We start from the raw sequence: 18547 nt of genomic DNA, 5'->3' as shown, positions 1-18547 counted from the left end.
CATAATATATTAAAAAGATGGTGGTTTGTTGATTTTTGTTTGTAAATCGAATCGGATCATCATCTAAGTAATGATCCACAGCCCTACCAATGTGTTGATTTTCTAATTCCATTTTCAGATATTCAACTCCTAAATTTGAGTGTTGAGAATTTAAATTTCTGAACATTTAACTTTTTCATTCATTCATTTTCCAATCTGTTTATTCCCTTTTGGGGTTACAGGGCTGCCACTTGCTGGTGAAGGCAGGGGACATGCTCTACAGGTTGCCAGTCTGTTGCAGGGCTACAATCACACACCCATGCACACTCACACCTATGGATCATTTAGATCAACCAATTAACCTATGAAACATGTTTTTGGACGGTGGGAGGAAGCTGGCGAACATACACAGAAAGGTCCCCCATAGATGTTCTGTGAACCATGTGCCTTCTTGTTGTAAGGCAAGAGCGCTAACCACTGTGCCACCATGCAGCCTAACACTTAGCATACACTAACATTTAACTTTGATTTCTCAAATGATTTCCTGGCTAAGGCTGTGAAGTTGTTTGGCAAATCAGTTTGTGCCTGTGCCAGACAGAAGTGAGCTTCTGTGCTGAAGGATGAGAGTAAAGCATAAAGCTGATGTTTGCTCTGGTGTGCACATAATTGAGATTTGGCAAGAAAAAGCCAGAGTAAAAAGAAAAAAGGTTTAAAAAGTTTAGAAGTTAATGTTCTGTACTTTGCCTGCAGAGCTAAAGAATCTTCTCAATACAAACTTCCTGCAACTTCATTTTTAACTGCAACTCTACAAGTTTGTAATTGAAAATCTCAAAAAGCCTGAAGTGACATTAAAGTTAATAAATTAAAAACTCTTGTGTGTGATAATACCAGCAATCAATAAATGCCCATTTTTACATTACTTATATTTATTTTCTCAATAGTTAAGAATTTAAAAGTTTAAAAAAATGTTGACTTATATGCAGAACTGTGTTTTATTCTTGTATTGTATTGTTATAAGTGTTATATTTTTTAATTGTACTCTCCAAATGTCAAATGGTCACTGCAAGGTAAAGTGATTCATGGAGAATGCCGACGGCAGAAACAGCAGAGCGCAATCTGATCAGCATGGGGAAGATTTACCAGGTGGTCGTCCACTCCACGGCCTGAGAGGGTAGAAGATGGTGATCGATCTGTGTAACACCGAGGAACAAATGCAGAAGATGACAGTTCTGCAGCTGAAGGAGAAGATAGCTCAGAGTCTCCCTGAAAGCGCAGGTATAAAACAAGAACGCACGCGCGTCACTTCACGGAGCAGGGGGGTATTCCAGAAAGCATGTTTAAACTAGCCTGACTGAGTTGGCGTAATTACGCTCGACTTGGTAACCCTGGGTCAAAGCACGTGCACAGCAGGTACACAAAGACATTTTCAATGGATCGCCGATTTCTGGAGTCACCATGGAAACGCGTGGTGAAAAAAAAGAAAGCGCTAAATTTTAGTGAGACGGAGTCTGAGGTTTTAATGACGGCGAACGAAAAAGTAACACGGCTGCATCATCAAAAGAAAGAGTTTTTGCTTGTAGTAGAAGAACAGACAAAGTAAACGTACAAGTTTCTGATCTTATTTCCATTTTCCTTGTGACGCATATATATAAATATATAACCTATCCACTTTTGCCAACTTAAATGAATTACTTCTATTGGTAACAAGTATTTGAGTTAAATTTATTCAACCTTATTTCTAACGTCTATAAAACTCAATAATTGTTTATACAACTCAAATGTACGTATTCATCTAACTAAATGTCATATTACTCCAATTCAATTAATATTTTTTCCATCTTTATTAAATATATTTCTTGAACTCTCATATGTCTAAGTTTGGGCGGGCAGAAATTCTCATTTTTATAAAAATAAAAAGGACGGGGAAAAAATGCGCGGCGTGCATAAATTAATTTAAGAATTTCCGTCATTGTCATTACAGTATAGGATGGTAGGGGTGCTATATAAACTCATCATCCTCTCTCTCACTCAGGGTGCAGAGACATAAGCATAGTAGGACAAAATAACTCGGCAAAACACGGTAAAACACAGTAAAACAGCTAAACAACTAAACACTTTTGGTCAAAATCCCACATTTAAACCCAAATCCGTCCAGACAGGTAAAGAGAATGGTATCCCACAATCCCTTGCGGTGCCGATCTAACAGCAGCGCCAAAGTTACACCTACTTAATTGAATTAATTTGAATGAAAGTAAAATAACTGTCTGACAACTACGTGTTATTTTTAAGCTGACTTAAAAAAATGATTTATCTTAACTGAAGCAAATAACTAAGTTAGATCAAAGTAAAAAAGTTTATTTTTCCAACATCCATACGTGGTCTTATCACCTTCTCAAGGTGGAAAAAGTATTATCTGAGCTTCTTCATCCACTAAATCATCTTCAAATGGACACGGCATGCTGCTTCACCTCTCTCAAAACAAACTAACCTTCAACTAAACCTGCTCCAGACCAGGTTATGTTCAGAGCATGAGTTACTATGGCAACTTGACCTACTCTGAAACATACCTCCATTTCTGGAACCGAAAGCTGAGGTTATCAACTTCATTAGCCTCAAACTTACCGTGGGAGTTAGCATAACCTGCTTTCTGGAATACCCCCCAGATTTTTTATTTATTTTTTATCAAAAATGGTCAAAATACAATTTTCTTTCTTTCAATGTGCTTTAATTCCAGTGGGCTATAGATAAATCATTTAATAGAAAGCACGAATAAGAAAGTATTAGACACCAAAAACTCAAAGTTAAATTTTACGTGACACATTTAATCAAGTGTTTAAGGCCACTAACATAACTTTTAGGAATTTTCCACCTATTAAATTTCGGACTTTGTAAAACATCTGTGATAGGCCTATATGTAATTCATTCGTAAATGTTTCTTACGTTTGTGGCAATGATGAGGAGACACGTTTTGACTTCGATACGAGAAGCTTTATTCACTCATATGCCAACAACTGAAATAAAGCGGGCAAATCATCTTATATATGAACACTGAATCAGACCACGCCCATAGCAACTGCAAAGCCTGTTGGGTGTGAAGCCCAGAGGCAAGGAAAACACCACAAGTTCATCATTTGTTGACATGTGCAGATGTCCATGTAGGATTTTTCGGCTGATGTGTCTTTGTGAATTCGGTTCTGAGCTGGTTGAGAATTTCGCAATTTACCGTTATTATACGTCGGCCTGGTTTATATTCCCAATTTTACGTACCCAATTTTATACCCCATATACAAATTTGTGGCTTTCCACGACCGTTCCATGTATGTCCACCTAAGTCTAACGGACTCTACACACATGTTCCACCAATGTATAACATTTATATTGTATAAATTTTGCATGATGGCATGTAAACTGCGCAATAATCACGCATGGTTAAATTCTACATTGGTTAAAGTGTTCTTTGTGTTATTCGTTTTTTTCCCCCATGGTTTAAATGTGGTTTATTCGTAATACATCTATATACATTTCACTTGAAAACCACACGTTTTCTCACTTTTCTTTTCATGTATATTCACATATAATCGATTTTCATCTGTGCAATATGAGCAAAATGACTGTGTGACACGACCGTCACAGATATACAGGCTTTGTTGAGTTTCTTCAAACAAGTTAAAGTAGCCTAAAAGTGTAAAAAGACAAATAAAATAAATTTAAAGATAACTAGATACATGCAGTAAGCCAATTTTTAAAAGTTTGCAATCTTATTTCAAAAAGTAGTTTATTTAAGTGTACTACAAACATAGTTAGTCTATCCAAAAAAGTAAGCCAGTATATTTAACGTATATTTCTGCAGAGAAGTTGTAAAAAACTTGACTTAAAAAAAGCTGAGCACAGCTACAAACTGAGGCAGAGAAGGGCCATCGCATCTCAAATGTGTTTAGGTGGGGACATTTGTCTAACCCAGTGTTTTTCAACCAGTGTGCTGCGGCACACTAGTGTGCCGTGGGAGATGGTCAAGTGCGCCGTGCGAAATTGCCCTCATTCACTGATCTAAAAACATTTTCCATCTCCAGGAAATCAGCACTTTGTTCATCCAAACAGGCCCTGATAAAACACTGAGTAGTTAGGAATATAAAAGATCTTAAAATTACTTTTTCTTTGTGTTTATTTAATTCTATTAAAGACATTTTGATAAGAATGACGGTACAGCGATTTAGCTGCAGCTATGACTGTGTAAGGAAAAGTCCCGCCCTTTTTACTGTCTCCGTCAATCATTCTTGAAGGCTTAATCACATGTCATCAGTCTGACCAATCAGAAGTGCTTGAAGTCTTCACTTCCTTGTTCTTAATTCTGCTGATAAAGTCGCTCAGTTCTAACAAAAATACCAGCTAAAGCTCGTCTTTAGCGGTGTAGCTTTCCACAGAGTCCGGTGTCAGACCGTGGAACAAGTGAACAACACAATGAAGCTCAGAGACGCGATGGGGGGGGGGGGGGGGGGGGGGGGGGGGGGGGGCTGTCGATCAATACAGACCATGAATTTCTGCTTTTTTTTTTTTTTGGATGCTGGTGTGCCGTGGGATTTTTGTCAAGGTTAAAGTGTGCCGTGGCTCAATATATGTTGAAAAACACTGGCCTAAACAACCAGAATATCTAAAACTTTTGGGCTTGTTGGTCTGATCTTCAACAGAGGTGGAATCCCTGCGACTGATCTTCACCGATAAGATGTTGGAGGAAAACTCCAAGCCGCTGTTCGAATATTGAATCCAGCATATGTCTGTTGTCCAAATGGTGGTTAGAGTTCCTGGAGGACTGAAAATGTCACTGCAACCATCTGCAATCTGAACTGTTGCTACAGCTTTCATCTGCCATGTCCTGGGGCACCTGGGGAGGGTCTCGCCCTGGAGGTAATTCAGTCTAGAAACGCCAGTGTCTCATGCACTAGCCCCTTTCCCCTTATTTCCCTTGTTCAGTCAATAACTGAACCCAATCAGTCCAAATCCCTGACAACAGGTTGAATGACAGAAGCCAGGGTCGACAAGCATCTCTGCCTGGGACGTTCACTGAGGTCCAGAACGTAGAACCTTAGCGGAACCCAAAAAGCCACCCAACCCAACTCAGTGCGCTCTAAAACCTTTTTCACTTTTCTACAATCTTCTTTTTTCTCGTGAAAACAGACCAAGTCCAGAGTGCATGCATCATTCTGCAACCTTGTAGAGGCTTGATCCCCTAATCTGGTCACTGATGAAATTGACAACAACCACAGGATCACTGAGCGGCAGCTGCAGCCAGCCTTCTCCTCAAATGACAATGACTGATCTGAACATTGTTTATGACAGAGAACATCAGCACATCTGAAAACATTTGTGTCTCAAACGCAAAAATGTATTTTGAAAACAAAGAAAAAGATTTTAAAAGCAAACATTTGATATTTTCATTTTTGATTATCATGTTTATTTGAATTTTTAATAAACATTTTACCCTTAACTGCCAATGAAAATCAGAAACTAACTTCAGTCTTAGAGTAAAACAAAGGCAGACCGAGGCAGAACTTAAGTGTGCACCATATCAGTGTCTGAAAGTTTAAACACAACATTTTATGATTATTATTTTTATTTAAATATGATTTATAATACAGAAAGTGCATTCTTTTGATACATTACAGACAGTTTGCATGAAAAATAATTGCAAAATGGTTAAAATAGCTGATCTTAATTCAGATTCTCCTGCTTTCCATATCATGAAAAGAACAGATGAATGATATATATTTAATAAAAACGGTAGAAAAGTTGATAAATGACTAAAGTACGATCAGAAAACAGCACTTTACCAAGGAGATTTTAATTATTTTATTGCTATATTCAGCATTTTCTATGAAAGCACTATTTGTCCTTGATTATCTTGATGATCCTGTATTCTTGGATCCAAACTAATACTGCTGAAAACCACTGATTCAGTATTTGTCTTTGTTGTAGAAAATTCTGCTGAATCCATGTCATTCAGTCTGGTAGCAGAAGTCAGAAGAGGGTGGAAAAGAAAGTTAGTGAGGACTGTCTACTGTGAGATCCCAGTGTTTCCGATTGCTCAATCTGGCATATGGAGTTACTTCTAATAGGAGAGCAAATCTTTAGGCACTGAAGAAGATGAAAACAGAGTCCGAGTGAGGCTTAAGTCTACAACTCGCCTTATTGTGGATAGGGTCTGTCTACGGGTGAAAAATGGGCAAACCTATACAGAGTATGCAGGTGTCCTATACACAATAATGGTTGTAGACCGATCTGTGAGCTCGTGGACAAAATGTTCATGCACATTTTTCTACAGGCATGCTACGACAACTGAGCGTAGTGAACACTTAGACAACATGTAAGAGTAAGTAAGCGGGAAGTAGGTAAGACGCACAGATGTCAACTGTTGGAAATTAAACAATCAGAGCATAGTGTGTGTGGACATCATGCACTTACGTATCACCTATACACCCCGAGTGTGCAGCATTTGCACACGGTCAGTAACTACTATAGCGTGGCATGAGGGTAGGTATGACAGCATCACCTGTAAGTGGGCATAACTTACATTATCCTTACAAATACTTCACAATACATTCACCACACGCACAAAAATTGTACGTTACATTTTCATGACATCCTTTAGGGTGGCCGCAGGAGCCACAATAGAACTACAAGACACATCTGAACTCCTCTTGTGATGCAGCTGTTTCTCTCTACAACCCTCCACGGGCCCAGACAACCCGTAAGGGTCAAACCCCCCCGTACGGGTGCTTTACCTACAGGCTGGAATAGCAAGAGGACGGGTCTGTCCAGCAAAATGTGAGGTCAGAGGGGATTAGATGCAGCCTCATTGGGCTGAGCGACCATCAGGAGGAGGTGAAAATGAGATCAGTGGTGGTTGGTGATATTCACAAGGAGAAAAAGCAATAGCAGCAAATTCTGTTATTTAACTGAAACAATGCTGGCATGAAGCTGAAACTTTCATTTGCAAAATGCACTGCTCAGCAAAAGGCCTGAAACTAAAACAAATATACCAAAAGACACATGTATAAGTTGTAAAATCCCATGTTTTGATACCTTTTCAAAGTCACAAAGATTTCTCTGCCTCAAAAATTGTAAAAGAAGATACATTTCAGCTCCACAGACTTCTGCTATAAACTGAATAATGTGGACTGGGGAACTCAACATTTTGATGGCTTAATGGATGAGACCATCTGGAGAACTCTTGAAAAGGGATTAGCCAGAAAAACACACAGTAAAATAAAAATAGCAAAAAGAAAAACATATATAAAAGAATAGAATAATAGTTTACATGATTTAAAATTATGGGTAAAGTGTCCTGCTGAATATCAATCGATTCATGCTCAACGTCTGGACCAAGGTTGTACAATGGCTCACATGGGAGGCCACTGTCAGTGGATTCATCGCTGTCGTCTTGGTTGTCAATGCCTGCACATTATTGTGAAAGGGGTTAGAACACAAACTCAAGGAAAGGTCACCAGATATATACAGAAGAAATGTGAGTGTTGTTTCTTACTTTTCTTTCTATAAAACAGGAGATAAGCACTCTTGGAGCTTTTGAGAGAAAAAAAATAATAGAATTAATCTAAAAGTCAACTAATTAAACCAAATGAGAAGACAAAAACTTACCTGAGTGTCTGGTTTGCTTCACTGAAAGGCTGTTTGTCCAGCTGTAATGAATAGAAAAAGACAATGTTATAAAAAAAAAGTCCTGGACATGATAAACAAAACAAATGAGTCCCTCAAATTAAAAAGAAATTTTGCCACAAATTAATATTTTGTGCAAAAAAATTTGTAGTAGGACCTAATGATACTAAAATACGTTTTTGTGCCCCCCAAAAAGTGCTAATTTGAGCACACAAAACGTTAAATTATGGCCACAAAATGCCAATTTCGTGCAAAAAATACTAAATTGTGGCCACAACATACTATTTAGTACACACTACATATTATTTCGAGGAAATAATTTATGAATATCATTGAATGTCATGTCCAGGGCTCTGTATGTTTTTTTAGGATCTTTTAAGGAAACTTTGGTCAAAAAAAGAGGGCACTTACTACTGTCACATTAGAATCATTGAATTTAATCCATCTGGCGTCTTTTTCTTCCTGACTCTTGATTGTTGCAGTGTAATGTCCACACTGAAGACTACCTGTGTGCTCCACAAAGGCATAAAGTTCATAGATCTGATCCTGATGAGCACAAACAAAGCAAGCAAGCAAAAGAAAAAAATGAACATTTCAAATGAAAACAGGTTGCAGCCAGTTTTAAAATGATTCAAAACTATACCTCTGGTATGTTTAGAGTGTCAGGCACATCCACAACGCAGTTGTTTTTGACGTATGACATGTGAGTGTAGTTGAACTCAAACCTCTTCAGCAGCAACATCAAAACTTCTGGATGACGTGTGATCGTGATGCCCTGAAAAAAAAACACAGCTATCAATTGACTTTATTTTGAAATTCACTTTAGAATAATGAAATGTGTCAAGATTGTTGTTGTGAGAAAGACGTTTATCTGATTTTCTCGTACTTACAGAGGAGGCATCGCATTTTCTGCAACACTTATCGCAGTACAGCTGGAATGCTTCTTTGAAAAACGACTTCTTAAAGAATTTCTCAATTGCGTCCGCCTGCAGAGACACCATTTTTGTTTTAGCAGAGGTTTTATTTTAGAGTGAAAAAACACACCATACATGAAAACCAGTACAATTTCCTCAGAGATGCATCAGCATTTCTGCTTCTTTTAAAAAGTGCACAGAATTCACTAAAACCTTTGAGGTTTTACCCGTTTTCAGGTAACTTACCACACTGTAATTTTCTATGTCTGTCTTCACCAATGCAAGAGGCAGATTCCAGAACCGAGTGACATCATCAGTTTTTTCATCACATATGTCACACACAGTCCTGTCTGTCAATTCTCCCTGGAAGATCTGGAAACAAAAAAAGATGGACAATATTGTAAAGCTTTGTAAAATTCATCGTTATTTAATGCATCCTGAATGTTTTACCTGTGAAGCCTCTTGATTGCAAAGGTCTAATATCTTCTCGATGTACTCAGCTGCATCACATTGTTTATAAACTTAAGAAATAGAAGAACCAGAATCAAAGATAAAAAGAGAAATATTAATCTGTTGTCCCATTTCATCTGTGTTGTTAACGTGAAGTATGGGCTTCCTTATATTTACGATGAACATTTTTGTGTGTTTTAAAAGTTACGTTTTTTGTTTCTACTTAGCTGTAAGTAAGTACCACATTTTTCTGATTATAAGTCCCAGTTCTCTCCCATAGTTTGACAGGAGTGCAACTTTTACTCGGGAACAACTGTAATGCGATGTAATGGAAATAAATATTAGCTCATATAGTTGGCATTTTCCCACTAAAAACTGGTTGGCTTTTAGCTGTAGTTTCCCTCTAACAACCACCAGAGGGCGCTGTGAGTGTGTGTCTCAGTATTTTTGTAAACTTGATCATATTTTTCTTATTTGCATTAAGACATTATTATTCTTGTTTTTATGTTTTTTCCTTTTTTGGACTATTGCGGGACAGCAAGTCATAAAACTGAATTACAGAGAGACGAAAGTACCGCTGAAATTATATTATTTTAAAATACGAACCCTCGCGGACCCTGAGGTCCTCTGGCACTGGCCTCTTAGTTGTCCCTAAGGTAAGGACCAAGACACATGGTGAGGCTTCATTCTGCCATTATGGTCCTCGCCTGTGGAACAGCCTGCCGGAGAACCTCAGGGCCGCAGAGACTGTAGAGGTTTTTAAGAAGAGGCTCAAGACCCACCTTTTTAGTCTGGCTTTTATATGACTTTGATCATTCCTTATGTCTTTTATTATTCATCTATTTATTAATTGAGGTATTTATTTACATATTTAATTATTTATTTTCTTGTAAGGACTATTATTATCTTTGTTTCTAATATGCAATTCTTTTTATTGTTATTTTACCAATGATTCTTAGGTTATGTTTTAATCACTGACGTTTTTATTTTTTTATTTTTTAATTACTAACATTCTTATATCTTATTTTATTTTTTATCTTTTTCTATTTTTATTGTTGTTATTTTATGATCATTTTTATTTTTTATTCTGATGTTTTTTTACTCCAGTGTTTCCTCTTGGGGATCCATCGTTCTTGGGCACCACCAGCTTGACCTGTAGGGCATGCCGTTGCTGTGGTGCCCGTTCTGGTTGGGCGGGCTGGGGTCCCACTCTGTGGTCTAATAGCCATGGATGGGGCCCTGGGCTGCCCTGTGTTGGGCGGGCGCTGCGGTAATGGCCCCTGTGGTCCGGCTGGGCCTTGGAATGAATGGATCCCCATGATATCGTTTCCTCGCAGCAGTACCAAGCCAGACCTTCTTCAACTGCAGTTCTTTTTCTGTTCACGGTTCTACTGGGGTAACTGGGTGGGTGGGGGTGGGGGCGGGGGGTGGTGAGGGAGGGGTACCTTCTTTGTGTGATTGTCCTTTGTTTTCTGTTTTTAATAACTTTCACTTTTTATGACTGTTTTATCTGTTTTTATGTTAAGCGCTTTGTGTTTTTAACCAAAATGAAAGGCGCTATATAAATAAATAAAGTTTGAGTTTGAGTTTGAGTTTGAAAGCAGCTGTCATTCAGACACTGATCACAAAGATCACCTTAAAAACAAACAATGCTGTATATCAGGGATTTCCAAATCCAGGTCTTGAGGGGCGGCCTCCTGCTGGTTCTCCCGAAACTCTGCATTATCTGCCGCTGATTACCTGGATCAGGTGTGTTTAGGAGCTTCAATGGCAGGGTGGTTGGAAGACAAACAGGACACTGGCCCTCAAGGCCTGGATTTGGGCACCCCTGCTCTAACTGATCTCGTGAACCCTGCCGTGCGGATGTGTTTACCAGTGCTTTTGTAGAGCTCTTCAAAATAAATAAATTTGAGGTGCGTCGAAAATAAGGCAGCGGACGCAAATCAAGGACATGTGAATCATGTTCGGAATGAGCGCAGCATCACGGCAGTTTTGGTGAATTTGTTCAGAAGCGTTGCACTTTTCTCCCAAATGTGCGACTTACACTCCAAAAAGACTTGTACATGTTTTTTTCTTCTTAATTTTGGATTTTTTTTGGCCCCTGCGACTTAAACTCCAGTGCAACTAATCAAAAAAAATATGGTACATGACTAAAAAAATATATATATAAGGTTTCAGTGATCTAATAACATCATAAAGTGTGTTTTCTGTCTTTATTCAGCTCATTTAAAGACTAAAAAGGGAGATTTTACTTTACCTCTATCAATGCCAAGCTTTTTAGTAATTTCCGTTGTCTCTGCCAGGCTTTTTTTCAGGTTCTCAAACAAAGCTGCAAGTTCAGGATCTATACATGTAGGGTCACAGGAGTTTCTATGGCAAAAACAAATCAAATAGTATAAGGATATTTAAAACAATAATGGCAAATTAAGCCTAACACCTGACAATATTTAATGTGAAAGTATCACAAACCTTTTCAGAGCTTCTCTGAAGTCTTTGGTCATGTAGAGAATCTGCAGAACGCTGTTCAGGTAGCAGGTTGCTCCCTGGTTTTTCAAGCCAAAGTACTGAGTATCTGTGACAAACTGTGATAAAACATTAACAACACAGGTTTACAAACTCTTGTATCTATCAGGCATCAACCGTGTCTTACCTCCCCAATGAAGCATGTTGACTCGTCGTGTTGTTCTCTCATTTTCCCTTAATCCGGTTGTCAAAAGAGCAGCTCCTTCTATCATAGGAGCCTTTGTGAAAATGACACAGCAGGTAAAATGTTGACTGCTCCCTGTGTTGCATTCAAGGTGTGTGGGAAATGACAGAATAATGCACAGTTAGACATCAAGAAATCACAAAAATAAAGAAATTACTGTCAAGAGTGAAGAAACATATGTGCATATGTTTTATATATTTTTTAAGATTCAAAATTATAGTAGTTTAAAGCTCTTCAACAGGTGGAGCGCTGAGTTCAGGAACAGTAGGACATCTGTGGACTGCCTGAGTCAGCAGTTTTTCTGGTTTTTGTGAGTATAGAAAAACGAAAGGCTAAAAACTTTGAATCACTTTCATTTTATAAGTTCTGCTTTTAGCTTTTAATCTGCAAATGATACATGGCCTCCAATTAGACTCAATGTTCCATTTAATAGTTTGTTATGTCAATGTACAAAATTTACAGTGTTTACCTTTGAAGGAATGTTTGGATCTTAGATATTCATTCTTCACTGATAAAATAAATCTCATGTCTTTATAAAGAAATACAAAAACATTTAAACCTTGACTTTAACTACAGACTGACAGTAACTCAAGTTAACAAAGTACAATTGTGTTACTATATTCTTCTGATACTTAAATATTATCTTGTTAAGATCCCAGTCAGCATTTTTTTCAGATTTTTGCTCCATTTCTGTGTATTAGATTAACTTTAAATATCAAACCAATCACATATTTCTCTTCGGAGACCCAAGTGCTTTCTGGGTGGGGATTTTTTCTACCTGTTCAGGTGAGCTGTGATAACATTCTGTTGAATTTTGACCCATGTGCTGGCATTACCAGAAATAACGCACACCAGGAAGAAAAAGGCAAATCCAGGAAAGGAAAAATTACCAAAAGGAAAGTACCAAACATTTGAGAAGTTATCACCAGGCAGATAATCGTACCATAAATGTGATTGCTCATAAAATACACAGAAGAGAAAGTAAAAGAAACAGGCCAAAAAAAAAAAAAAAAAATCCTTAGAAAAATTGTTATGTGAAAAGTGAGATGATGCTGGTTCAAATCCTGGGAGGGGGATTTTGCTGTTGAATTTGCAAGTTTGCTTAGTTTTCTCAGAGCACCCAGACTTCCTCTCACAGTCCAAAAACATGCTTCATATGTTGATTGTTGCCCATGAATGTGTGAGTGATTGTGTGGCCCTGCAACAGAAAAAAACCTTAAAGATGAAAAACAACAGCTCCTGTGTCATATTTAATAATTATGGAGTAGATTTATCTGTGCTTTTCCAGAAGCTCAAAGTGCTTACAATGTGTCCATTATTCCCATTATTCCCTCCTCATTTATACTTGGTGATGGTAGCTACTGATGTAGCCACAGCTGCCCTGGGGCAGACGGACAGAGGCATGGCTGCCAGTATGCACCTACAACCTGCTCAACCGCCTGAGCCAATGCATATTTGCCCAAATATTCGGGTGGCATTCTAACAAATACATTTTTATTTTCTGAGCCTTTATTGTGAAGGTGTTATATCAGGGGGCAGTGCTAGATCTCAAACATTTTCTTGGAAGACAATTAACCGTTAAAGTGAAACTGCCTCTTTACACCAATACACAGCTGCTATTATAGATTTAGTTACTCTCAGTTATAATCTATGTGTAAAATTAAAATCTTGATCTTCTTTCTTGTTCTGTTTTGACTCTTTCTATAGTAAAATGTGTCTCTATGTAGCATCTGTTTGCTGTTTTGTCAAGTTCCAATGGAAATTAATACAGTGACCATGAAGAATTCAATTTTATTTAACTGTGGGGGGGGGAAAAAAATGCATAGTCCAGTATCTTCACTGATGCCACACAGGGATGGAGGTTTGTCTGGGAGCGACACCATCTGAACACAGTTCAAAATGGGTGCTTGTTTCCAAGCATTCATCTGAGACTTTAACACACACAAAGCAGAACTCCACTTTGCATCGAGGACAAACAACATTTTTACACTCTTGTGAGCTGTGTTCCAGCAGAGATCCACAGGTGGGACAGGCCCTGATAGATGGACACCCCCTGACTTCTACAGATTCAAAGACAACACTTTGGCGATTCCTTAAAGTTCTGAGAGCCTCGCTGAAGCAGCCGTCATTATCACAGTGGTCTGTGCGTGGCTGTGAACCCTTCCATTCTTTCAGACACTGCCAGCAGAAATCAAAGTCTCTCCTTTTCTTTTTTGAGCAAACTTGGCAATGCACTCTCAGGTTAGACTCATCTTTCTTCATTACTGGATCAGATTTGTGTAAACTTTATTTGTCTTTTGGTACAAATTTGGGTGATTTTCTCTCTACAAGGGCCAAGTTTTATGTTTACTCTTAACTATAATCTTTTTAAAAATGTGTTTGGTTTCTGCAACGTAGTCGAATCAGCTATATAAATGTCCCCCATAGTCTTTGGTTTTCTGAAATAGTTCTTTTTGGTTTCTTTTCAATTTTTTTTAAAAAACTCCCGGGTTTGGAGGTTTCTTGTAAAAAATTAATACTCTTTTCTACTTTCCTCTTTTAGCTGCTCAGTCTGCCAAAGTCCCTTTATTGTATGATTGACTTCAGAGATCTTAAACCCCTGGAAATAAAAAACAGTAAATACACTTAAAAAAGCAGATTGAAAGTAGCTAAAGCAACATGTGTGTTATCTGTGCCTTTATTGTAAACTTGATACATTTTGTAAGGAAACATTTTCTGAACATTTTCTACATGTCTGTTCTCTAAAGTCACATCACTTTTGATGCCACACAGGAATGGAGGTCTGTCTGGGGGCGACTCCACTGGAGCAGGATAAATACGCATCACTTGTTTTTGTGCATTCAGTCATGATTTTTAGACACACAAAACAAAACTTCACCTTACATCGAGGACACACAATGCTTTTACAGTATTTTGAGCTGTGCTGCACCAGAGAGCCACAGGTGGGACAGGCCCTGATGGAGGGACATCCCTTTACTCCTCCAACTGATTCAAAGGTGATATCTGGGCAGGTTCTCAAAGTTCTGAGAGCCTCGCTGAAGCAGCCGTCATTATCACAGTGGTCTGTGCGTGGCTGTGGACCCTTCCACTCTTTCAGACACTGCCAGCAGAAATCAAAGTCTCTCCTTTTCTTTTTTGAGCAAACTTGGCAACGCACTCTCAGGTTAGACTCATCTTTCCTCGTCACAGGGACTTTGCATCTAGGACACTGGGATAAATGAGAGGGTGATAGAAGGATCAGTAGAAAAGCTCAAATTGTGTGTAAATTAGAAATGCAGTCCTTTCACTGAGATACTCACTAATTTAGTATTTTTTATGTGTTCTCTTTCAGCGATGATTTTCATCGTTTTTTCAAAATACTTCTTCTCCTCAGGGGTCAGTAGAGCCATTTTACAGACCTCCTCATAAGACCACTCCGTATCACAGCCACTCATGCCACAAACAAACCGCCTCTCCCCCTGCACAGAAACAACAAAGACAACCAGTGTTAATAAATCAAATGACAAACCACATTTTAGCCTAAATGTTTTCTGTTTTCTATGATAGGAAGTGTGTATAAATCAGAATTCAGATGTTTCTTATCAATTTGAAGATGGAAAATGATCCCAAACCTTTTCAAGGAGCAAGCGGCACCAGTTGGTGAGAGACATGGGAGTCACAGCATGACCACAGGACATCTCTGCTCTAGCAGACGCAAATTCTTCACAGAGAACTGACACAAAACAATCACACAAGATAGAGTAAAAGCAGTTAAAGCTTTCCCACAAGGATTTGCTGCTTTAACAGTAGAAAAAAAAGAAAAGTAAGGAAAGAAATGAGTTACTTACAGTCTAATTCATCCTCTCTATCCACAAATTTAAATGTTTTATCCTTCAGATTGTAAACCTTTTCCATTTTACTTATTTTGTTGCCACCCATTATGCTGAAAATTGTTTTTCAAAATCCCTCCAGCTAAGAAATAAACTTTTTGGTTTCATTTAGCTTTGTCTTTTTCCACTTGTGAAAACAGTGAAACAAATCAGTTTCAAATCAAACTCCGCCTCTAGTGGTTCTAATGTAAGACAAGCTGCTAATTCCTGTAAATGATTGATACAGAGCTGCCCGTTCCTGGTCCTCGAGATCTCATTCTGACTGTTTTCCAGATCTCCAAGCCTTGCTAGCTGCTGATTAGCTCAAGCACATGTCTCCACATTCTGATTGAATGAGCACGATTGGTCCAGGTAATCACCAGCAAGCAGTGCAGGGAGAGATGGAAAATAGGCAGGGTAGTACATCTCGAGTACCAGGAATGAGCAATCCTGATTGTATTATGGGCTGTAAACTGAGCTCAGCTGCTCTTCTAAGCATACTTTTAGTTTGTTCCTTGCAAATAATGTGGGGGATTCCCGAACCAACGCACAGGCGCAGTGAAGTCTTGTTGATGTTATTGCTCATGGTAAAAAAGGTGGAGCCTAAAGCAAGCATGTGTAATGATCACAACCTTTTTTCTCTGACAGAAAAAGTTCAGAAACAATGAGGGTGAGGAACAAATACTTTCAGTTTTGCTTCATGTTTTGGTAAATCTCCGGGATTCCCACAAGGAAATTAAAATATTGACATGTGGCCAATTTCCCTGTATCACTTTGGTTTATTCTGAAAAACAAAATCTATAGTCATGTTATCAGAAAAAGAAAAAGAAGAAACATTTCAGCACCATGGAGACACTGAATAAAATTCTTTATTTACTATTCTTTTTTTCTTAACTTCCCAGCGCATTCATTTATGAATTTGACTCATTTGAAATACTTTAAATCTGGATGTGTTATAAAGGGGACATCCTGGCCTTTTCAATAATATCTCCTGTTTTTGGGTGAGATAAGAAATTTGTTTTTCAACCATTTGTTTTGCTGGAAAATTAAATGGAGACCACAGCAAAAGTCCAAAACAGAAATAGTATGTTTTTAAGAAATCTGTTTTTTTAATTAAGACTGTCATTTAGGTTTTTAGTTTATGAACAATTCAGGAAAAATAAACTCTGTTTAGTGTTTAGTTAAAGGCTAGAACACTAGTCAGTTTTTGAATGTATGGAAGATTTGAGGTGGGTTTTTTGTAAATTAGTCAGCTTGGTTATTCTTTGAATTAATTTTTATTTTCACCCAAATCCCACTTTGAACAGTCAAAAAAATTAAAAGTTAAAAAACATTGTCCTATCAATCCATGTTTCTTTTAACCTCAAAAATGTTCACACTCTGGTAGAATCCATAAGTGAAACAGAAAAAGTAACAGAGGATTTAGGGGGATTCAGATCTGAACTGTCAGATTGGGAAAGTCTTAAAATAGATTTCAAACTTCTGGACAATTCGAGTGGATCAATGAAAAGCAGAAAAACCTAAATGTTCTTTAATACCCGCTGAGACGAAAAACCAAACAAACACTCAAGTCATAGATTTTCATAGTTCAGTGTTCATAATCTTTTCATACAAAGCATTTATTTTCTGTAAGCAACATGATTGTGAGAATGTTCTATGGTCAGATTAATTAAACTTAACATTTAATTAATTGACAAGAACATGACAAAAACCATGGGAGCAACACAAAGACCGACAGAGCAAAGGACCTGACACTGAAGAACTGAAAACCAGACACTTGGACACAGCTGTGGATGATTAACCAGAATCTGGTTAGCCCAACAGGAAAAATAAAACATGGCAAAAACCCAAAATGTCACAAAACTCCAAAAGCAGAACCCTCAATGTACCCCACCCCAAAAGAGCAGATCACAGATTCCCAAACCAAACACACTTTGGAGGAAGGGGATCTGGAGTAAACCCAAAACATAAGATAAACAGTTAGAGTTCCTGCAGTGAAACAGATGTGAGGGTTATCAGAGGACCCATCCTCAGAGGAGCAGTCCCTACAGCTCTCCCCAGGGACAAGAAACATGAAGGGGAGCAGCCCTGGTGAATCTCCTCTGGAACAGTCTTGAAGAGAAGCAGCCCCATCAAACCCTCCAACGTGATAAGAACATAAAGGAGTGGTTCCAGTAACCCTCCTCAGATACAGATGCATGAATAGGAGCAGCCCCAGTGACCCTCCACAGGAACAGGAAACTTGGAGGAGGGTCCCAGCAACCCCCCTCAGGAACAGATTAGGTGGATGTGGAACGGCAGGATTCAACGGCTGCAAGATTACCCATCTGACGCGGACTGCAGTGGCAGAAAACGCTGCCTCTGTACGAAAAACTCTCCGACTGGGTCCAAGGTGGTCAGATGATTGTGTCATGAACTGCAGATGAAGGACCCATAATAGAGGGAACCAGGCTTGGAGACAGAAACTTAACATTTAATAAACTGACCTGAACATTACAAAAACCCATGGGAGTAACAAAAAAAACAAAGGTTTGACAAAGCAGAGCACTGAAAAACCAAAAACTATATACATAATTAACTGAATGAAGTGTGGATGAACAACCAGAACCTGGTGAGACTAACATGGAAAACAAAACATTGAAGAAAAAAACACAACAGAAATCCAAAGGTAGAACCCTCACAGCTTTCAAGGAGTAATTCATTTTTGACAGTTAATATTTTTCTGTTGTCTACGATAATTTTGGAAAAATCAGAACAAAAAAAGTTTTACATTATTTTTCCTGCTCTAAAAAGTCAGTAAATCACAAATAAAGTTGCATTTAAAAATACAATTTTCATTTAGATCTCAGGAGGATTTAGTGTTTTCAGGTTTTTCTTCATTTTATCTTACATAGAAATTGGAGTTTTCACATTGCAGATGATGTTTCAGGAGCTGCTGGTGGAAGCAGAACCTGGCTTTAGGGTCAAAAAAATATTTTGTT

At 38.2% G+C, this 18547-nt stretch overlaps 2 protein-coding genes across 3 annotated transcripts in view; both read right to left on the bottom strand.

Annotated features, from left to right (window-relative positions):
* The window catches only part of LOC101169979 (probable E3 ubiquitin-protein ligase ARI8), a 34852-nt gene extending 18701 nt beyond the window's left edge, over positions 1 to 16151 (bottom strand). Inside the window, exons 1-4 of one of the 2 annotated variants that reach the window (XM_004079906.4) lie at positions 15546 to 16118; positions 15330 to 15430; positions 15018 to 15176; positions 14378 to 14926 (exon numbers count right to left, since the gene is read on the bottom strand). In XM_004079906.4, coding sequence (XP_004079954.1) covers positions 14471 to 14926; positions 15018 to 15176; positions 15330 to 15430; positions 15546 to 15636 — 807 coding nt within the window. In that variant the 5' untranslated portion in view covers positions 15637 to 16118 and the 3' untranslated portion in view covers positions 14378 to 14470. Of the gene's footprint in view, positions 1 to 14377; positions 14927 to 15017; positions 15177 to 15329; positions 15431 to 15545 lie in introns of those variants that run through there. The other variant, XM_023966376.1, reaches the window with a different exon arrangement.
* Positions 5570 to 11928, bottom strand: LOC105356427 (ubiquitin carboxyl-terminal hydrolase 12-like). Its single transcript, XM_011487559.3, has 11 exons — positions 11662 to 11928; positions 11481 to 11593; positions 11269 to 11381; positions 9012 to 9082; positions 8808 to 8933; positions 8538 to 8633; positions 8291 to 8422; positions 8059 to 8193; positions 7630 to 7670; positions 7517 to 7554; positions 5570 to 7428 (listed from the first exon to the last, which is right to left on the bottom strand). Exons 1-11 carry the CDS (start codon positions 11701 to 11703, stop codon positions 7112 to 7114), a joined length of 1224 nt encoding a protein of 407 aa, XP_011485861.2. The 5' UTR covers positions 11704 to 11928; the 3' UTR covers positions 5570 to 7111.
* Positions 16152 to 18547: the final 2396 nt, after the last annotated feature.

Source organism: Oryzias latipes, chromosome 18, assembly GCF_002234675.1.
Source record: "Oryzias latipes chromosome 18, ASM223467v1".
NCBI lineage: Eukaryota > Metazoa > Chordata > Actinopteri > Beloniformes > Adrianichthyidae > Oryzias > Oryzias latipes.
Note: the sequence above shows the minus strand (reverse complement) of the source record. Positions and strands in the feature narration are given on the sequence as shown.